The sequence below is a fragment of the Acartia tonsa genome, chromosome 3 (assembly GCF_053477335.1).
Source record: "Acartia tonsa isolate MP-2025a chromosome 3, ASM5347733v1, whole genome shotgun sequence".
Taxonomy (NCBI): Eukaryota; Metazoa; Arthropoda; class Copepoda; order Calanoida; family Acartiidae; genus Acartia; species Acartia tonsa.
In genome coordinates, this window is record NC_137262.1 from 39,962,230 (window position 1) to 39,984,284 (window position 22,055).

General features: G+C 33.4%; 3 protein-coding genes across 3 annotated transcripts; 2 read left to right on the plus strand and 1 right to left on the minus strand.

Annotated features, from left to right (window-relative positions):
* Positions 1-638: 638 nt before the first annotated feature.
* On the plus strand, positions 639-6,507 carry LOC145314120 (uncharacterized). Its single transcript, XM_080153912.1, has 10 exons — positions 639-728; positions 977-1,066; positions 1,214-1,337; positions 1,738-1,811; positions 2,171-2,248; positions 2,600-2,654; positions 3,039-3,133; positions 3,524-3,557; positions 5,754-5,822; positions 6,260-6,507. Exons 3-10 carry the CDS (start codon positions 1,251-1,253, stop codon positions 6,296-6,298), a joined length of 531 nt encoding a protein of 176 aa, XP_080010038.1. The 5' UTR covers positions 639-728; positions 977-1,066; positions 1,214-1,250; the 3' UTR covers positions 6,299-6,507.
* Positions 6,508-10,738: 4,231 nt separating this feature from the next.
* Positions 10,739-13,781, minus strand: LOC145314126 (uncharacterized). Its single transcript, XM_080153921.1, has 6 exons — positions 13,723-13,781; positions 13,190-13,262; positions 12,324-12,395; positions 11,943-12,020; positions 11,628-11,678; positions 10,739-10,842 (listed from the first exon to the last, which is right to left on the minus strand). Exons 1-6 carry the CDS (start codon positions 13,774-13,776, stop codon positions 10,745-10,747), a joined length of 426 nt encoding a protein of 141 aa, XP_080010047.1. The 5' UTR covers positions 13,777-13,781; the 3' UTR covers positions 10,739-10,744.
* A 4,866-nt stretch (positions 13,782-18,647) lies between these two features.
* LOC145314127 (uncharacterized) lies at positions 18,648-21,993 on the plus strand. Its single transcript, XM_080153922.1, has 3 exons — positions 18,648-18,730; positions 20,481-20,568; positions 21,162-21,993. Exon 3 carries the CDS (start codon positions 21,214-21,216, stop codon positions 21,718-21,720), a length of 507 nt encoding a protein of 168 aa, XP_080010048.1. The 5' UTR covers positions 18,648-18,730; positions 20,481-20,568; positions 21,162-21,213; the 3' UTR covers positions 21,721-21,993.
* The last annotated feature ends 62 nt before the right edge of the window (positions 21,994-22,055 follow it).

A 22,055-nucleotide genomic window follows, 5' to 3' on the forward strand; every position in this document is an offset into this window, starting at 1 on the left:
AGGTATATAATATATTAGTGATGAGAATCCGGATCCGGAATCCGCCCGATTTTCGGTCAATTTTGGAATCCGAATCCGTATCCGGAATCCGTTTTTTATAGCGGATTCCGGATTCTAAATTGGTAAATTACCGTCTTGAGTTTTTTCTTACAACTCCCTTTTTTTGAAGGCTAAGATCCCCCCCCCCCCCAACACACCACTCCCCCCCCCCCCATTTCTTCCCACATTAACCACGAAGTTGATATACCAGCTGATAACACAGAGCTCTCATTGTCAGGCCAGCGATCACGTGATGAGCTATTCAATTTCTACATAACAAATTTTAATAATTACTAATGTGATGTAAATGTTTTAGTTATGCTGGAAGTCAACACTTTAAACAAATCAAGGCTTCAACCAAGTAACATAGTGATAAATTAACGAAAAAAGCTATCCCTCTGTGACGGACGGCCTTTTAAAATACTGCTAGAATCCGGAATCCGAATCCGGAATCCGCCAAAAATAAGAATCCGGAATCCGCAAGAATCCGTCACTTTTTTTGACGGATTTCTTCAGAATCCGGAATCCGAATCCGGCCCAAAAATTCGACGGATTCCCATCCCTATAATATATTTAAAGGAATATTTAAATGGTAGTTTTGGGACAGATGATTCTTCACCATACACAAATCTAATAGACATTGCTCACAATAGCCTGATTCAAAGAGGACTTGCATTTCGCCGCATTAGGTTAGTAGTTATTATCAATTTAAGACCAGTCAATTCATTCTCAAGACTTCCATACTTTTGCCGTTAAATTTTTGAAGAAAAACACTCTTTATTAAGGAAGCCTTTCTTTGAGGCGTTGGGGGGGGGGGGGGAGGGGTTGATTACAATTTTGATTTGATTGGGTGTTCAAATGGTGAAACACGAGAATTTGCCGTTTTTGTATATTTTTTGCAACTTGATTTTTCAATAGAATTATGTTTTACTCGTAGAGATGAATTTGCAACTGAGTTACCTGGATTATCAAACCTGACTCCTGTCCAGGCCAAATATTATCACAATTCAAGACTGGATCAATCTCTGTAAGATTTTTTTGTATTGTACAGTCCTTTTGTTTTTTGGATTAATAATTCTTGTAAAAACATGATATTACTAATAATTTAAAAAGTTGTTGTCTTAAGGTTTTTATAATTAACTAATTTGTTGTTGAATTTTGTAACTTTTTAAAGGATTTTGAAAACAGTACCGCACAAAGAACAGATCCAGATGATAGATAAGAACTTCTGCTGGAAGGAACCTGGACACCCTACTGAAGATGGAAAGATAACTGCAAGCATAACTGCCTATTTCCAGGTACATTTAGTCTTTGTTGTGGTCCATCAATCCTTTATATAATTTATTTAAAATTTATTCTAAATTAAATTTCATTATTTTATTGCTTTCCATATTATTTTTTTCTAAATAATCTTTGCGAGACAAGTACTTTATTTATAGCATAAAACCTGCTGTTTGGTTTTGTATGCGCGGCGCATCCTAAAATGTAAAAAAAAACAATCGTACCTTCAGTAATATAAATTTCCAAAAATATGCATATTTAAAGAATTAAAATGATTAGGTACTTGTTAATTGTGACATCAATAACGGATGTATTGGCTTATGGGTAATTTTTAAGGAGGCCTTTTTAATCAACGTCTAAGGTTGATGTTTTCTGTAGGGTAAGGTCAACAAATGAATAGACTATTTTTTTTATTAGGATGGAACCGTGTACATGCAAACTAAAGATCAAAATGAGAAATTAGATGAAATTAACAACAGTCTCAATGACAGGTATGTAAAGAACTAGGATTAATCTAAAATATTCAAGAAAAGTTAAATTCACTTTTTATCATAGTTTTTCCATCTAATTAAAAAGTGTAGTTTCCTTTCAACTAATCTAACAAGTGTCATTTCACTCCAACCTAAAATGAATCAAATTAAATTCAGAGAAGTATTTTAATGATTGATTTTGTGTTATAAGAGCCCCTTAGATGCTAGAAACACGTTTTTGACAAAAGATTTTGAGGGGGGGGGGGTGAATTTGTAATTAACTTGGCGGTTCATTGCTATGTTATTATCCCAAAAGTGTAAAAACCTCCCAGCGATGGAAGAAACTTAACACATGGGATTATAACTATCTACTTTTTCAGGTACAAGGGTTCTGGACAACGGTATATTGATGGATTGATAAATATTGATGATCCTGTCATAGTCTTCTACAAGTTTGAGTAAGTATCTTTTAACATTAGGGCCGGACACCAAGTGTTAATTGTAGACATGGTTTGTTTTACTTCATATATGACATATTTGATATGAAATTTCTCATAATTGTTTATTTTAGTTATTAGTTTATTGTAATCTATGTACCTAATTTATAAGGCCTTATAGTCTATGTGTAAAAAAAGGATTTTAGAAAAACAATGTTTCGAGAGAGAAAAATAGTAATTCATGACAACAAAGAAATGTGAATGTTTGTTAGGATTTAACTTTTAATGCAAAGATTAGTTCCCCCAACTCATTAGTTTTGTGGAATTTCAATATGGAAATCAAAATAAAATTATTGTTATTTTTGTGTTTAGAGGTACTTGGCTCAGGGCTAAAGTAGTTGCCAAACTTCCAGAGAAAGAATATCAGGTATACTACAGGGATAAAGGACATTCTAATAACACTTTTCCCGCTAATTTATATAGCTTTTTTCTCATTTGTTTTATTTATATTAACGTTTATTACCTAATGTACTTGCATTAATGCTATTGCTAATTTTGGGTATAATTGAAAATTACCTGGCAAAGAAGCTAATTCCAGGGATATTAGTGATAAGAAAATGGACAATAAATTAATGTAAATCTCATTCTCCAATGATGATAAACTAAATTACCTTTTCTGTAGATTAAAATTATTAGTCGAAAACTGCGGACAATTCTATTTAGGCAAAATTCAAAAAATGAGTCTAATTATTGCAATACAAACACAATCCTTCTGATTTCTGTTGATTTAACCCATTTACCATTTATTTAGGTAGAACTAGTTGACTATGGGAGGCTAGCCATTGTGGAATCTCTCAATTTACGACGACATTTGGCTTTCACTGAGATGGAGTTGCAAAGACATAGGTAAATTGTTCCTGGCTTGAATTAGATTTAAATGATTTAACAGCATTACAAATCTATGCGCTTTTCCGTCTGAGGGATGGTATTTACTCGTCACAATTTACTTGATATGTGTCACTCCATGAATTATTAAGAAACAAGGATGACAACATCCATAAAAGCGAAGCTCTGAAATGGTAGGACAAATGAACATTGAAACTTGTAGAACTGAAAAAGCAGAATGTAAATGTATAAAGTCTTAATAATTATAAGGTAATAAGGTAAATCTGTTGCAAAACTGCTTCAATACAGGATAATTTTTAAGAATATACTTTCTGATAACGAATATAGAGTTGCTTCGCTTCGCTTTAAAAAAGTATATCTTGGATAAAGTTTTCATCATTATAATTTCAGGAAAAAATTGAGGAATTTTAAAGGACTGTCAAAGGTAAATTTTAAATCTGAAATTATATTTTATATTTTTAAATATACTAGGTATTTATTTACTTATCAAAGGGGGGGGGGAAAATGTGGTGACTCGTGCCACGACATACCAGCAATTTTATTTTGGGTGCTACTCCCTTAGTTTTAGAGATAATTGGGTGAAATCTTTTGGGCTGGGTCACTAATTACCCCAACTAGAGGTATCTTTCAAAAAAAACGGCGGCGGGTCCGCCGCTCCCGCCGTTCGCCGCCATTTTCCGCCGCCGCCAAAAAAATTTTTTTTATTGCATTTCTCGCCGAATTAGGCAATTTGGAATCATTTGAGACCATGTTATTTTTTTCAAAAATTTTTCCCCTTATAACCAACCCTGCGGGGGGACTTAGTCATTTTTTTTCAAATTCTCGTTTATCAAGGTATATCTTAAATTCAGTGCCTCTCCTGAGCTTTTAAAGATATTGAGACAAAACCTTTTGAGGTAGATCAGTAAAAAATATTTGAATAAAAAATGGCGGCGATACCGCCGCTCCCGCCGTCCACCGCCATTTTCCGCCGCCGCCGCCAAAATTTTTTTTATTGCATTTCTCGCCGAATTAGGCAATTTGGAATCATTTGAGACCATGTTATTTTTTTCAAAAATTTTTCCCCTTATAACCAACCCTGCAGGGGGACTTAGTCATTTTTTTCAAATTCTCGTTTATTAAGGTATATCTTAAATTCAGTGCCTCTCCTAAGCTTTTAAAGATATTGAGACAAAACCTTTTGAGGTAAATCAGTAAAAAATATTTGAATAAAAAATGGCGGCGGTACCGCCGCTCCCGCCGTCCACCGCCATTTTCCGCCGCCGCCGCCAAAATTTTTTTTATTGCATTTCTCGCCGAATTAGGCAATTTGGAATCATTTGAGACCATGTTATTTTTTTCAAAAATTTTTCCCCTTATAACCAACCCTGCAGGGGGACTCTTAAGGTATATCTTAAATTCAGTGCCTCTCCTAAGCTTTTAAAGATATTGAAACAAAATCTTTTGAGGTAGATCAGCAAAAAAATATTTGAATAAAAAATGGCGGCGATACCCCCGCCATCCACCGCCATTTTCCGCCGCCCACAGGACGGCTTGTAAGGGGAAAAATTTTTGAAAAAAATAATATGGTCTCAAATGATTCCAAATTGCCTAATTCGGCGAGAAATGCAATAAAAAAAATTTTGGCGGCGGCGGAAAATGGCGGTGGACGGCGGGAGCGGCGGTACCGCCGCCATTTTTTATTCAAATATTTTTTACTGATCTACCTCAAAAGGTTTTGTCTCAATATCTTTAAAAGCTTAGGAGAGGCACTGAATTTAAGATATACCTTAAGAGTCCCCCTGCAGGGTTGGTTATAAGGGGAAAAATTTTTGAAAAAAATAACATGGTCTCAAATGATTCCAAATTGCCTAATTCGGCGAGAAATGCAAAAGGTTTTGTCTCAATATCTTTAAAAGCTTAGGAGAGGCACTGAATTTAAGATATACCTTAATAAACGAGAATTTGAAAAAAATGACTAAGTCCCCCTGCAGGGTTGGTTATAAGGGGAAAAATTTTTGAAAAAAATAACATGGTCTCAAATGATTCCAAATTGCCTAATTCGGCGAGAAATGCAATAAAAAAAATTTTGGCGGCGGCGGCGGAAAATGGCGGTGGACGGCGGGAGCGGCGGTATCGCCGCCATTTTTTATTCAAATATTTTTTACTGATCTACCTCAAAAGGTTTTGTCTCAATATCTTTAAAAGCTCAGGAGAGGCACTGAATTTAAGATATACCTTGATAAACGAAAATTTGAAAAAAAATGACTAAGTCCCCCCGCAGGGTTGGTTATAAGGGGAAAAATTTTTGAAAAAAATAACATGGTCTCAAATGATTCCAAATTGCCTAATTCGGCGAGAAATGCAATAAAAAAAATTTTTTGGCGGCGGCGGAAAATGGCGGCGAACGGCGGGAGCGGCGGACCCGCCGCCGTTTTTTTTGAAAGATACCTCTAGTTGGGGTAATTAGTGACCCAGCCCAAAAGATTTCACCCAATTATCTCTAAAACTAAGGGAGTAGCACCCAAAATAAAATTGCTGGTATGTCGTGGCACGAGTCACCACATTTCCCCCCCCCCCCCTTTAACATGAACAAGAAGTAAAACTCAATTTGAATTCCTCCAACTGAAATTTATTTTAGAAAGGAAAAACAGCACTAGAATATTTATCAAGAACTGGCAATGAAACAAATATTAAGCTGGAAAACATGGTAAAAATTTTAATTAATTAGCAAAGCTACTCTCAAAGCCTATCTTGTCTATTTTGGTTCAGATCATTTGCAAATTAAATTCAGAAAAAATGTTCAAAAAATTTTTGAAACAATGCAAGATAAACAACTGGACTTATGTCTTATTTCTTAGATAAACAATGTACTAAAATAAGATTTAAATTGTTATTTTGGTGCGTTCCCACAATGTGCATATTGAGCACTGAAATTTAAAAAAGCGGGGAGGGCTATGCCTTTCCTTTCCGAGGGGGGGCTGCACATGCTGGACTAACCAGTACACGCAATATATCCAACATTTCCTAAAGTAATAAAGTTCTGTGCTTGACCAATCATTTGGATGATTAGCCTTTAGTTCTATGTATTAATTTGAATCTTGATTAGTTGAATTGAAATTAAAGTACATTTTTTTTTTTTTTCAGAAGACTTCTCTAGAGATCATCATTGAGGGCGTTTATTAAAATTGAATTCATAATATGGAAGATTTACTTGTTGTTCATGTTATTTTGTTGATTATTGTTTGGTCCTTACTTACAGTAAATTCTTCAGTATTTTTGACTTCTAGTAACATGTTACACGTTTTGTTTACATTAATTTAATTCAAATCTGTATGTTTTTAAAGTAAATTTTTTTTAAAAATGTTTTTTGGTTAAAATATATTTTTTTCGTGCATTTTCTGGCTTCTTTGGAATAAGAGCAGAACGAACATTTAGCTAAACATTGCCACGAAAAAGTTGACGGACAAAATAGAGACAGAACATTCCCCCCTTTTCCCTTGAAACTATTTAAGTTTGTCTGTATCTGCTCCCTCACTTATTCCCTCTCTCCCACGCATATTTCCTCTGAAACTGAGGAATGTGCTTCTGTACTAGATACTTTTGTCTGTTGGTCTCCTATGTAGTGAGTGTCTCACTACCAGCTGTGTGTTTGTGCATCAAGAATTTAGGGCGACACGGACGGAGAATCCTTGAACTAATTCTTGCGTTCTTGACACAAAGAAAGAGGATTGCAAGCTGTGCTAACTCTGCTGGGAGATTGGAACACAAGCGGAGCGCTATGTGAACTCTTCAAGGATGAGGGGTGGCGTGACGGTACGTGGAAACTAAGATTTGTGCAGTACGGGAAAGTTCCCATGCCAACACGCTACGGCTCTTGCCATAGAATGCGTGACAGTACAATTAAAAGCCTAAGGTGTATATAAAAACCAACATAATAACTTTAAAGAGTTGACTATTTAATTCAACATACTCAGGGTTTTAGCTCAGGAATTAAACTCTTTAAAGGGTAAATAGTTAATACTCCTAATTTCGATAAAAACTTCTGGGTTATTATTTGCTCGATGAAAATATTAAAGCACTCCCTCAAGTGTAAAACTAAAATCAATATAACTTTGCTATTTAGATTCAATTATTTATTTGTTGTAATGTAGGAAAGTTCTCTAAAGTAGATTTAACAGTCGGAGTTAGAGCAAACGGGTCAGTACGGCATCAATTCTAACCCGTTCCGTCTTTTATATTTCATTCAGCCTTGTCTAGGTCAAGGATTTATAGAAAATATGCCCCATGCCGGCCGTTTTTTAGTGTTTTGCAGCAAATAAAACAACAAAGCCCCTCTTTCCCCTTTATAAAGACCGTGGCATGCCAAACTAAATCAAGAATTTATGGATATACCAAACGAGTTTTAGATAGAATTTCATAAAACCTAATATATATGTTTTTGAATATATGCTATGATTACAAACAAATTTAGAGAATATTTTTTCACCTAAATTCTTTTCAAAATATCTCTTATTCCCTGCTCCCACAGAGGCAAGCTTCTGTTGGTATTCTGATCTCCTAGCCGTAATTAATCCAAATATGATGGATAGTCCATACACAAATATCAGCTTTGCATAGTGCAAATTTTTTGTTGGTTGGATCATAGAGACCCAGGCTAGCTAGCTGTGTGTGTGTTTATTATTTCATGTGTACATGAAGGGTTGAAAAAATCACCCAATAAAATCAGAGAGAGAGAAAAGAGGGGAAGAATTAGCGCTCTAAAAGTAATGGAGCAAAAAACTGCGGGTTTTGTTACAGCTCTCTATAATTCAATAAAATGTGTTCTCCATATAAATACACCTTAAAAAGATTGGATAACTTAATAGTAGCAAGATAATAAAGATTAAATATAACAAATTTTGCCTCAATAATGACAATGCGGATTTTTTTATCTATACTGAAAGATCTCACTAACCGCTGCACATATATGGTTCTCCTTTACAGTGAATCTTCTTATAGGCCCTGAGATGGTTTTAGGTTATTTCATTTTTAGAACAATGTCTGTCCCTTAAGATCTCGGTAACCACTGAACCGATCGGATTCTACTCTTCAGGGAATATACCTACAGGACCTGTGGTGGTTTTAGGCTATTTTCTTTGGGGGGAGACCCCAAAAAACATAAAAAAACACCCATTTTTTTAAAGAAGACGAAGCACCAACTATTTGGTGCTGCACCACATGTACTACATTATTTCTTTTAATTACCTCTCGGGGCAAAGCCCCTAGAGGCTAGGGGCGAAGCCGCTAGTTATGTATATGGTGTGTGTTCGGAAAAGTTAAGTTAGGAGTGTAGTAGATGAAAAGTTTCTTCTCAAATAAGGATGACAACTTAAAATAAGTAAGAATACAGTCAAGCATAATATACAGCCAGAATTAATTTGATGTGAATTAACCTTCACACAAAATTTGTAGCAGTTTATCTGTTAACAGCGGAGAGAGAAGAAAAACCTCTGAGAGGCTGAACCAAGTGATCTATAAAGATATATAAATTGGCCAGCAAAATAGTCACAAAACAAGGATGACAACATCCATAAAAGCGAAGCACTGAAACGGTAGGACAAACGGACATTAATACTTGTATAGTGTCTGAACTGAATAATCAGAATATAAAAGTATAAGATTCGAAGCAAAATTGTAAGTAAATTTGTTGAAAAACTGCTTGATACAGGATAATGTTTATGGACATACTTACATCTTTAGGGCTTGATTGTAGAGTTGCTTCGCTTAAAATATTGTTCTTTGTTGTCCCAGGAATCAATATACCAAATATCAGATCAAACGGATAATTAGATCATATAAAAATTCGTTGTTAAAAAAGTAGAAAAATCAACATGTTTAAAATGGACGTACGGACATTCTGGTAATGATTATAGAGTTGCTACGCTTTCTAAATCGTACCTAACTATTTCAGGAATTACCATGCAAAATTTGAAATCAATAGGACAATTCTAACATGCTTAAATTAACGAATAAAAGCTATTTAAAAAAGTAAAAAAATCAACATGTTTAAAATGGACGTACGGACATTTGGGTAATGATTATAGAGTTGCTACGCTTTCTAAATCGTACCTAACTACTACAGAAATCACCATGCAAAGTTTGAAATCGATAGGACAATTCTAACATGCTTAAATTAACGAATAAAAGCTAACTATCTCGGACGGACGGACGGACGGACGGACGGACGTACGGACGGACGGACGGACCGACCCTAATTATAGAAAAGCTTCGCTTTTAAAAATCAGATTTCTGTCTCAAATAACAGAAGAGTAAAGCGTGTTTCGTACAGAGAGACAAATGGACGAAGGGTGTTTTGATTAGATGTTTGGTCAGCGGAACTTTACAAAATAAATTTTCGCGTCTATCTTAATAAACAGCCTGAAGCGTCGCTGACACACGAACGGACATTTGGAATTGTAGAGTAGATTTGTTACGATTAAAGATATAGATTAGTTATTTCTTGCATCGTATTATAAACGGCTTTCCGCGGATATAAAATAAACAATTTAAAAACTGGTTTTATTCTTAATTGATTGTACATTTTTATATTCGTAGAAAGCTGGATATAATACGATGCTAGACATAGTTTTTTTTCGTATGAATGAGAACCGGTTCCTATCCACCGGATTCGAATGAATACGAGAAAAATTTGTACCACAATTTAGTTTCCTTACTACCCCTGTCAAAACTGTTAACATTTTTTCGACATTCATGTCGACTATATATAATGGTCTTGAATGATCTAATATCGACATGACATATGTAGAATGTTGAAAAGATTTAAGACGACAGTGTGGCTTTAAAGTGGTCATCGCTAACACAATGACTCCAATTTTAAACAAGGGAGTGACAATTTAACAACCCAGCTCCCGTAGTTATTAAATTAACGAAAAGAGCTAACTGTGACGTATGTACGGACAGACAAACAGACCCTAATCATAGGAAAGCTTCACTTTTAAAAACATGTACAAGAAAATATAATGTTTATATAGAACTATATTTGTGAAAATGAAACAATAACAAAATTTTATACATATTATATTCAAATACATTTTGACAATTATAGTTTTAAAGCAGTTTATTAAAAGAATTTTTACTTATACAATATACATATAATATGATTACATTTAAATAAAGATTAAATTTGATTATCTAAAAAGCTTTTAAATGTTTTGCTTTATTATAAAAAATAAACTCGTTGCTTCTCCCCTGGCCTGTTAGAGGGGGGGGGGGGGAGTATCCCATTCTACAGGAAAATAGCTTAAAAACCTTTGTATGATCAGTAGGCATATCCCCTATTATTGAGATCTCAAGCTTTATTCTGAACGTATTTTAGATTCGTAAAATGTTTAAGTACAATGAGATGAAAGAAAATTTGATACTTACGATGTGACAAAGCCCATATTGTCCTGCTGTGACGTCATACATTTCGGGATATGAGAAGGGAAGGGGGGAAGAAAATCTCTTAAAGGGAGATGGGAGAAATGGGGTTCCCCTTTCCCGAAGTTTATGACGTCCCAGCAGGATAATATGGACTTTGTTTAACGTTGAATTTATTATTTATTTCTTAAACCTGGAAAACCCCTGTTACTAATATGTTTGATAAAGCGCATTGCATGGAATTAGAGTTTGTTGTTGTGTGGGAATAAAACACATGTCCATATCTCCGTGGTATTCACTGCTCAGTCCTGAATAAGAAATTTTGGTTTAATTAGATTAATATTATTATTAGCAAAACTATAGCTTGCTAAGATATATACTCAATATGTCAAAGATTCTCTACATTAATTAATATATTTTTAGAAGCAAAGCAACCCTTTAATCATAATTTATAACCAGAATGTCCGTACGTCCGTTTTAAACATGTTGATTTTTTTACTTTTTTATGTGATCTAATTATCCGATTGATCTAATTTTTGGTATACTGATTCCTGGGACAACAAAGTACAATATCATAAGCGAAGCAACTCTATAAACACGTTCTAAAAATGTAAGTATGGCCATAAACATTATTCTGTATCAAGCAGTTTCCAACAAATTTACTTAAATTTTGCTTCCACTCTTATACATTTATTTTCTGATTATTCAGTTCTGACACCATACAAGTGTTAATGTCCGTTTGTCCTACCGTTTCAGTGCTTCGCTTTTATGGATGTTCTTATCCTTGTTTTTAAATGTGTTGAAAGTATTGGCTCCACATACTTTTAAACATAAATGTCCGTGTGTAAATATTTTACATTGTAATACCAAAAAAAGATTTGCAAAAGTTAGCAAACAACAATATCAACTATAATAGTAGAATGTCTATGTTTCTAAATTTTTGGGCGATTTTTCATTTCCGTGGTCACCTAACCCAATATAACCAAACCTAACCTAAAATAACCTATTAAAAGCCATTTTAAAAATTGATTATGTTTTTTAAAAAGGCCAAAGTTTTGATGAAAACCAAACATATACATTGATTTTTCTTTACCTGGACTTGAAAATCTAAGTTCCATAGCTCTAAAGAAGGGCATCATTTCTTCTAAACAAAAAAAAAATTTTCATTAGTGAAAAGTTTGCAATAATAAGAATACACTGGGTACACAATAGAATATTCTGTTGGCAATATTTCCCATGGGTACACTATTACCTGTCATATATTGCCTGGGTACACAATAGACAAATCTGTTGCCATTATTTCCAATGGGTACACTATGAATACTATTACCTGTCATATATTGTAAGGGTACACCAAAGACTACTCTGTTGCCAATATTTTCCATTGGTACACTATGAATATTATTACCTGTCATATATTGTCTGGGTACACCATAGACAACTTTGTTGCCAATATTGCCCATTGGTACAAGAGGAACATTCCGACCTGAAAAAAAAAACTTTTATTGCAAAGATTTCCATTTGTGATAATCTAGTTGAAGCTAATAGCCATTTAGCGATCTTATAAAAAAAATGACGTCATACAATACATATGACCAATGAAAGGCCAGACTAAATTACCAATGGCATGCCAGTAAACATTTTAATTGACCAGTGGTAGGCCAGTATGACGTCATTTTTCATAGGCACCCTAAAAAGCTTCAAAAGAATTGTTAAAAATGCTAAAAATTAACGCTCATTGTATTTAAGAAGTTTCTTGTACTACTTTATAATGTTCTTTTAATTTTACCTTGAATTGTTGGCATTAAGTTTTGTCTATAATATCCACCAGGTAGAATCATCTGTCTAGAATTTCTGCTTCCTGCAAAAAAAAATAAAGGAAAATATAAGATTCTATTATCAATTATCCTATTATGTGGGGTATTACTATTGAGGATGTTAGTTTATCCATTATGATCTCGCTAACAAACGTACTGAATGAGTTCTCCAGTTAATGGAAACTTTAATGCTATTATTCAGTTCCCTCCACCCACTTCAAATACAAAGCTCTTAAATACTATTGGCGCAGCCTTTAGTGTAATTTGCATTTGAAAGAAAATAAAAGGTTTTTTTCAATTGCTATGATTCTACATACATATTATTTGTCCATGCCATTTTGTTGGTAAAACGCTTTATGAAAAAAATTATTTTAATGTTAGAATTGTCCAATCGATTTTAAACTTTGCTTAATGATTCCTATAACAGTTAGGTACAATTTAGAAAGTAAAGCAACTCTGTAAACGTAATCAGAAAGTCTGTACGTCCATTTGAAACATACTGATTTTAAAAAATTGTGAAAACATTTTTTTGTATGTTAAATTATTCTATTCATCTGATTTTTGGATTGCTCATTCCTATTACAACAAGTTAAAATGTTATAAGCGAAGCATCCCTATAATCAAGTCCTAAAAATATAAGTATGTTCTTAAACGGTATCATGTATTTAGGCGTTTTGCAAAAAAATATTTAAAATTTTGTTTAAACTTATGCATTAATATTCTGCTTGTTCAGTTCTGACACTCTACAAGTGTTAATGTTCGTTTGTCCTTATTTTAAAGCTCCGCTTATATGGATGTTGTCATCCTTGTTGAAGATAGAAACGCCTGCAAATTTTACCTTCATAATTATAACTTGTGTAACGGCTAGGTGAACTTCTTTCATACTGGCGCGCTGAATTAACTGTGTAACGCTGAAAAATACATTGATAAGATATTTGAGGGTGTAGATTATATGCCATATTAATTAAATTTGACTATCGTGTTAATTTTTTGTAAATCTTAAAACGCTATAACTGCAAATATTTAGATTTAGCTGTAACTTTTTAAGTTAAAGTTTAAATATGTGTACCGAAGGATCTCGCGAACCAATATGGTTCTCTATTACAGGGTAGCTTCTCAGAAAGGTAGGTCCAGAAAGGTTTATTACTATTTTTGGGGAAGGTACTACCACCATCACAAGAGAAATCGTCCCTAGAAAAAGAATTACCCCGGAAAAATACTGGTGTTTATTGGTTATAATTTTCAAGAAAGCTTTGTAAATATCTTAGGGTGGTTTAAGACTATTTTTCTTGCCTCCCCACAATCTCCTAGAGGCTAGGAGTAAAACAACTAGTTTTAAATAGATTAGATAGTTTGAATTAAGAAACTTACCCTAGATACAACAATATTTAAAGCCATCAATAAAATGAAAACTTTTCTCAACATTTCCTCTCTCTGAAAAAAAGCAGATTAGGTATATTTCAAAGCTTTTTCACTTGAACAGTAAGTAAAGATAAATTAGTTCCATTGGAATTCAGCTTACACGGGATTCAACCCAAGGAATTCAGCCCAGCGGGATTCAACCCAACGGAATTCAGACCACATGGGATTCAACCCATGGTATTCAGCCCACATGGAACTTAACCCACGGAATTCAGCCCACATGGGATTCAACCCAATATATAATAATTTTTTTTATTGTGTTTCTGATTTTTTTTCATAAAAATATTTTACCTAGAATTAAAAAAAAACTATTTAGAAAAAAATTGAGAAATTTATATCTATATTGGGTTGAATCCTGTGGGGGTTGAATTCTGTGGGTTGAGTCCCTTGTGGGCTAATTCCGTAGGTTGAATCCCGCGTGGGCTGAATTCCATGAGTTAAGTCCCGTTTGGGCTGAATTCCGCTTGGACTGAATTCTGTTGGTTGAGTCCCGTGTGGGTTGAATCCTGTTTGGACTGAATTCCATTTGGTTAAAACCCGCTGGACTGAATTTTGTGGGTTGAATCCCGTGTGAGCTGAATTCCAATGGAACCCATTTTATGCAAGTTTATACTTTAAGAAGTAACTTGATTCATCTTCCGTAATAGAGGGACAAAGTGTCTAAAAAATCAGCCATGTGACGTCATAAAAATGTTGGAGATAAGAGGAAAAGTGGGAAAGAAAACCCCTAAAATAGAGATGGATAATCTCTCATTTTTATGACGTTAAATGGCAGAATTTTTAGACACTTTGTCCAACTACATTTCCGTATTGTAATGTTAGCGCCAAGAAAGTCAATTAAAAACTAACCAGAACGGTAATAATAAGTTAAAGTTATTGACCTAATAATATGAACCACCTTAATTTTTCAGGGTTTAGTTTTCTTGGTGTTAGAAATATCACAAAGTTTTTATCAGAAAAAATTATGTTTGAAGTTGTCAAATATATTAAAATATTTTTTTATTTTCCTATTTATTTTTAGTTTAGAATATTTAACCCTTTGCTCAAGTTTGACCTATAAGTCCCCGATTACATACTACATAGGCCTAATGTAGGTTAGTGTAAGGTATGTTAGGGGAATAAAGGTACTAAGAAAGAGAGGGAATGTCTGATTGAGCTAATAGGAGAATCGCATCGGTACATACATTTAATTTCATTGGTTGAAATTTTGTACTCATCTGGTTACGAATGCATGTTTTTTTTCATTTCATACATAGTTAAAAGTCAGCTGTAAACAGTATATTTTCTTAGAAGAAAGCTTTGCGGAATCAGAATTAATTGCCCAAAAATTTCGTTTAAATTTGAAAGCTTCGAAACGAGGTGGATTCTTAAAAAACAAGTTAGGCTGGCTACTCGCTGGTGAGGCGAAATTATTTTTGTGAAAAATCCTCCAAAATCCTATAAAAAAATTTACAAAAATTAAATAAAATATTAAAGGGCTATTAACATATGATTTTGTTTAATTTTTGTAGATTTTTAATGTGCTTTTGGACGATTTTTCACAACAATAATTTTGCCTCGCTATCGAGTAGCGAGTCTATAATTTTTTAAGAATCCACATCAGCTTGAGTCGAAAGTAAACAATACTTTTGTCTGCTAGAAATGTTCCTTCTTAGATTTGACGAAAAAGGGGTTCAGAATATGCTTCTATTCTTCTATTTCTATTGTTAGGGGTTGTTCATAACACAGTGTAATAAAGGGTGTGGGTTTTAAAAATGATAGTATACATTGGCAATTACTTAAATAAGTAGAATTATTATAGCAGGTGTAAACTTGGGGCGGGGGGGGGGGGGGGGCTATAATACAACTCTCTGACTATTTCTATGAAATAGTGTCCATCCCCCCTCTATAGAAAATTTAATCCACTAAATGGGGGTTTCAATTGTACTACCCACCCCGAGATTGTGCAGAAATAAATCTAGCTGAGTTAAACCCTACCCCACTCCAAGCTAATTAAAAGGTTCCGTAAGGTTATGGTGAAGTACAATAATGAGTGTCTGCCGCCCCCGCCCCCGCTAGAAAAGGGAGGGATAAATAGTATGAAAAATAAATCTTTAATAAAAGAGCCGTAACATGTGATAAAGTATGTGTTGCAAGCGTGTTTTCTTAGTACGTAAATGAAGTTAATTTGTAGAATTCTTTCGGTCTAATAGCAATCAAACATAAAAGGACGAACATACCTAGTAATAATTTGTTTGCGCTACTGGTCACATATTATAGTCTTAATACATTTTGAGAGAGATGGAATTTACCCAATTAGAAATACTTAGCTTTAAATTATGTTCAGATTTCTTCCAACTTAGTATCTTAAAATATATGTATGGTGGTGTCATGCCAAAATAACAGTGGTAATTATTTTTTGTCTGCAGCACAAAATCAATAAAACGAGTTGACGGCCAAAAAGTTGTTTTAAATTGTATATCCATTCGTGTCATGGGTTGATATTTATCTTAAACATAGCCCCTAAGATATGCAGACCCTCTAGGCTAGTGGCTATGCAACCTGTTAAAGATATATTATTGCTCAAAATCTGACTTATTGCATAGTACAACTTAGAACATAGTACAACAGGAGTAGAAACTACAATATTAATCCTTTATAATATAACTAGAGGCTTCGCCCCAAGAGGTGATGGGAATTCCCCCTCCCTTTTCAAAATTATATTTTGAAAAAATTTTAGATTTAAAAGAAAAGGTAAAGAAAATTTAGGGGTGGGGAATTTTTTTTGTAGTGGGGGGGGAGTAGTCGACAACACTTTTTTAATTTAAATTTTTAAAAATAATTTTGTTTGAGGAAGGGGGGGATTTTTCTTTTTTTTGGTGGGGGGGAGGGTGTCCCACCCTACAAAAAATAGCTTAAAACCATCACAGGACCCGTAGGTATATTCCCCGAAGGTTAGAGCCCAATCGGTTCAGTGGACACCGAGATTTTAAGCATAAGAAAGACGGACGGAAAGACAGATAGACAGACGGACATCGTCCTATTTTGTATTAAAGATACAAGGTTCTTTGTGTATATTTACGTCTGTCTGTTTACCGATGGAACTCGCTAACAGCTGAACCGATACGGTTATCCTTTACAGAGTGTAGCTTCTCAAAGCCTGGGAAAGTTAAAACTATTTTTGGGGGGAAGTACAACCACCCTCAAAAGAAATTTTAATTTACTTTTTCTTCCTCCCCAATCAAGTCCCTCTGTAGGCCTCTAGGGGCGCAGCCGCTGGCTTACATTACTTAGATAAAGCCCGTGGCTTGGGCCCCCATAGTGCATAGTTAGGCTTAAAAAAACACAGTGCTATCTATAAAAAGAAAATCTTTTCATTTGGCAAGAGAATGGGGGTTATATTTTCCACTTGTTTTTGTTTTAAGACAATTATAATATACCTAAATTGACGAAATAGCTAACCATTACGTACGGACGGACGTACAGACCTTATTCATAGAACAAGGACAAATGTACATATATGGCAGCGCAAGGGCGGCAATAGAAAATTATATATATCATAAATAGGAGAAGAAGAGCAGAATTTTATACAGCCAAATAAATTGAATGTTTATAGAGAAAATATGTAATTATTTATCAAATAATAAATCTTTTTTTTATGGAAAATATACCGTAGTATATTTTAACTAACTATTTTTCAAAGACGACATTTAGATGAAAACAACTAGTGCGGCATTCGTACGAAGTAAACAAGCTGAAGCAAAGCATTTTTCTAAACAAATAACATAAAAGCTATCTGCTGATTATGTCAGAAGTATTTTTACTAAACAATCACAAATTATGTTTTAGGCTTATATCAAGAAGGAATGCTTTTGATATCTTTATTTTTTATTTAAGTATTATCATCATAAATTGTAAATATTTAATTTTATACTTATTTTAATTTCTAATATATGTGAAGTAAAACTTTACATTTACAAGAGCTTTTAGTTTAGAAGTTCACACCTGACCCCCCCCCCTTTTTTAGAACTTAACTATGGTGTTAAAAATGCAAACTATTGTGTTTTAAATGCACGCTGTTTCATAGGTACCTACTATTTTGTAAAATTTTAACATACTATTTTCTACTGTCTGTCTCTCCGTCTAAATCTTATGTTTTTTTCAAACCCCTGTTGATTAAATGTTGATTTTCTCGGTATTTAATATAATGATCTTTCAATAATTTAATATCTTGGGATGTAAATATCCAGTAATGGTAAATATTGTGTTAGTAAATAACTTATTTTATTTATTTTCAGACCTAATTTAAAATGAAATAAGACTCAAGAAGTCAGTAGAAACAAAAAGATAAAGAAAAGACAAGGAATTTAAGTTTAGCAAATAAATAGAAGTTGGTTATTTTTATATAAAAACAAGTTTAAACAATTATAAAAGCGATGATTTAAGATCAGATTATTGGACAAACAAACATTAACACTCGCAGAGAGTCAAAACTTATTAATCAAAATGTAAATATATACGTACGTCCAAACAAAATTGTATGAAAATTTGAAGAAAAATTTATTAAATGCAGGAAACCTACTATTTAAAGAAAGCCTAGTTTTATTAGTAAAATATTTGTTTATTTTTTTCGCCGCCAGGTTTTAATTATTCCTGGTTTTAATGTTTGATCACAGAATTTTTTTGATAGATTTTGACTATTTTTGGGATGTTTTTTATTTAAAAATGTAATTAGTTATTGGCATTCTAACTTAGTGCTTAAAATAAGCTTATAATTTTGCTTTAAGCTGGTAAAATTTAATTTCTGATATGAAGGCTGGGAACTTTTAAAGATTTTCAACTCCCTAAAATGTCATTTTAATATGACTAAACTTAACTTTTGTTATTATAGCTAGAGGCTTCAAATTCGGGGTATTAGGCCTACTCGTGGAAGTCTTTTAGCAGTTAGAGCGGTGTATTTCATGCAGTGTTGTTTAAGGTTAATCTTACATTTTTGGCACTTGATAATAGTGATGCTTCGTTCATAAAAATATATAATGTAGAATTGATAAGGGGGGGGGGGGAAGTTTTGACACATTTGCGTAAACCTGGCACCTAGGCTTTATCTTTGGACTGAGAGGATAGGTTATTAATGATAAAATCATTCTTATATGATGAATTTCACGAAGTATTAAGATTTTTTGGATAGGCCTCCAGGTTCCGGAGCTCCAGGCCTCCAGGTGGTCTCTGTACAGGTAAAAATGAAAAAAAAAAAATTTTTAAGTTACAAATCAACTTATAAAACAAAATAGGTATGCGTCTTTTTTCTTCAAATATGTGAATAATATTAAATAAGATGCATATTTTGTTTTATAAGTTGACCTGTAACTTAAAAAAATTTTTTTTTTTTCATTTTTACCTGTACAGAGACCACCTGGAGGCCTGGAGCTCCGGAACCTGGAGGCCCATCCAAAAAATCTTAAAACTTCGTGAAATTCATCATATAAGAATGATTTTATTATTAATAACCTATCCTGTCAGTCCAAAGATAATGCCTAGGTGCCAGGTTTACGCAAATGTGTCAAAACTCCCCCCCCCCCCCCCCTTATTTCATGAGCACGACATATTTGATAGGAGTACTTAAAATTTTTTTGTCAATGTTTCATTTATTAAAGAGCATAACTAAGTTTAAAATATCCAGTGTTCGGACTGCTTTCAAGCCAATTAACCTTTTTATTTATATTTCATACTTTAGTATTTTGGTCAAATTTTTACAATTTGATTTGGTAGAAATATTAAAATAAAATTTCCGGAAATTTTTGATATTTTTATACTTTTTTTTTATGTTGTCATCCTTTAAATCCTATTTAAATCAAATTATTAAGAAAATAATAATTCCATTATTTCCAATATGATTCGTATTTGCCGCAAAATTTATGCGATTTATAAAGGATGGGGGGGGGGGGTGCAATGTCATCTAAACTTAAATAGTGAGCAAAATGGTCTAAATATTGAGCGAGATTCTTGAAACTTGGTACATAAGCCTAGTCCTACATATAATGACAAAAAAATCTAAAATTTTATTATTTTTAGGTTAGGATAGTTAAGAAAAACCCTGCGGAATTAGGGTTTTAGGCCTTTTTTGGTCTATTTCGTTGTAGAAACTTAGCTTTAAATGTTTTTTTCTGAAGTGTCTATTCACAAGGACATTATTTAAGATGATTCAGCAAGTAGGGGATTGACCCCAGCGGTCTAGGTGGGTGGCTCGCAGGGGTTAAGTGCATTTACAAAAGTTTTTGTTGTCATATATCAAATAATAGTTTTTTTGAGTTCGGTTCCGAACTTGCTAAATCATCTTAAATAATGTCCTTATGATAGAAAAAACAATAAAAGTGAGTTTCTACATCAAAGTAGACTAAAAAGGCCTAAAAACCTAACCTAAAATTTAAAAAATGGATTTTTTTTTCATTTAGATGTAGTATTGGACTAGACTTATGTACCAAGTTTCAAGAATCTAGCTCAATATTTAGACCATTTTGCTCAATTTTGCTCACAGTTTAAGTTTAGATGTTACTGCGCCCCCCCCCCCCACCTCCTTAATTCCATCCCTTTCTGAACAGTAAAACACATATCTTTTAGTGGGAGGAGTCGTCCATTTTTGAGCATCGTACCTGATAGAATGGGTGAAGACTAAATAAAGATTTTGTCAAGATTAAGAGTCTAAAACGTAATATAAGTTTTTGTTTTAGGATTGTTTAACAGCCATCTTCAGTCATAAATTTTCACGTGGTGCTAAGCAGAGGGAGATAATCGTTCCAAACTTCTTAAGATCCACAGGTTATTTTAAATTTTTGAATGTTTTATTTTTAGTAGTAATGCTACAATCTAATCCGTCCGTCCGTAAGAAAAGGAATTGGAAAACGTGACTTTATCGGCTGAAATTTCTTGTTAACATTCTCACTATTTAAAGCATATTTAAGTATAATACATAGACATAAGGATGATTTTGTGTCTATCTAAATGAAATTGTGTAAATTGTCCATTTTTCTTGGGGATATTATTCCGAAAATAATTGTTAGACAGCCTGTGATGTTTGAATGAATGTATTTTTTGGTCCAATGAACGTCCAAACAAATGGTCTCCAAATAGTTTGTTTGTGTCCATCACACTTTTAAATTTTGGATTTCCTTTGGATTTTAAATTTTTTTCTGGTCAAATGAATTAGAATGATAATTTCCAGACGTTGTATGGAGTAACCTATTAGAGTGGGTCGATTTTAAATGACAAAAAAATATTAATATTTTCGACCATGGGGGGTGGGAGGTTTGCATCTAAAAATGCATCCTTTTATCAAGTTTATCTTTACGAAAAAAAAAGATTAGGTACCTACCTAATGTTGTAAATTAACTACTTTTAAAAATGTTTTTCAGTTATTTGGAACTGTGTATTTAGCTGACAGTTAACATCCTTCCTTTATCAACAATGGCGACAGCGTACAATTTTATTGCTGAATGGTTAAAGTTGTTTGATTGTTGTTCCTGTGAAGAATTATACTCTAAACTGGAAAAAATTCATTCAGAGCACAAACCAGTTGAAGGTGAACATGTTCCGTTTTCATTACATGATATTAAACATATCAGTGCTAGTGATAGGAAAGATGTAATTATTGCTTCTTTAAACCAATATTGGAGTGCCAATAAAGCTAATAATCTTATCAAAGAATCAAGGGAGAATCCTCCAAAGGAAAGTTATGAAAATCCAGTTGTTCATCAGTGTTCATCATTCACTGAATATATAGCATTGAACACTTTGATACCAAATGTAGATCTCCCAGGTAGCAAATATAATTTTGTTGGTCATGGATATTACAGTGACCTCTTCTTTCATATGTTCTTTGGTAACTATAGTGATTTCATTGAACATATCAAGAAACTGTCAGAAGAGGATCTGAAGAATACAGTGAACAAAAGAGAGGGATATCCACAGTAGACTGGCCCAAAAAAACATGAATTTTTAAATCTTTACCATATCAATTTGCGGTTACCTTGAAGTTGTTACCGGCTCAAATGTAGACCTTTTAGTGAAAACTAGACCTCTCTACAATGTCAATTGATCTCGAAATTTCAATCTTAAGCTTTTTATCAAAAACTTCATATTTTCATGATTTTAACAAGAAATAATTAAAGAACTGCCAACCTAAAATAATGTAACAAGAGTTCAAATATAAAGCAATTTTAAAAAGTAGGCAGAACCGCCATTCCTGCCGAATAATTCCGAAAAAACGTCTAAAAACATTGGTTTATTTAAATTGATAATTTGTGTAA

Bases quoted from the DNA above. Each gene is read 5' to 3' on its own strand.
- LOC145314127 (XM_080153922.1), top strand. From the start codon at position 21,214: ATGGCGACAGCGTACAATTTTATTGCTGAATGGTTAAAGTTGTTTGAT.
- LOC145314126 (XM_080153921.1), bottom strand. From the start codon at position 13,776: ATGTTGAGAAAAGTTTTCATTTTATTGATGGCTTTAAATATTGTTGTA. The intron at 12,396-13,189 runs GTAAAATTTGCA...TTTTTTTTGCAG, and splicing joins CACAAGTTATAATTATGAAG to GAAGCAGAAATTCTAGACAG. The intron at 11,679-11,942 runs GTAATAATATTC...TTTTTTGTTTAG, and splicing joins ACCCAGACAATATATGACAG to AAGAAATGATGCCCTTCTTT.
- LOC145314120 (XM_080153912.1), top strand. From the start codon at position 1,251: ATGATAGATAAGAACTTCTGCTGGAAGGAACCTGGACACCCTACTGAA. The intron at 1,338-1,737 runs GTACATTTAGTC...TTTTTTTATTAG, and splicing joins GCATAACTGCCTATTTCCAG to GATGGAACCGTGTACATGCA. The intron at 3,134-3,523 runs GTAAATTGTTCC...TTATAATTTCAG, and splicing joins ATGGAGTTGCAAAGACATAG to GAAAAAATTGAGGAATTTTA.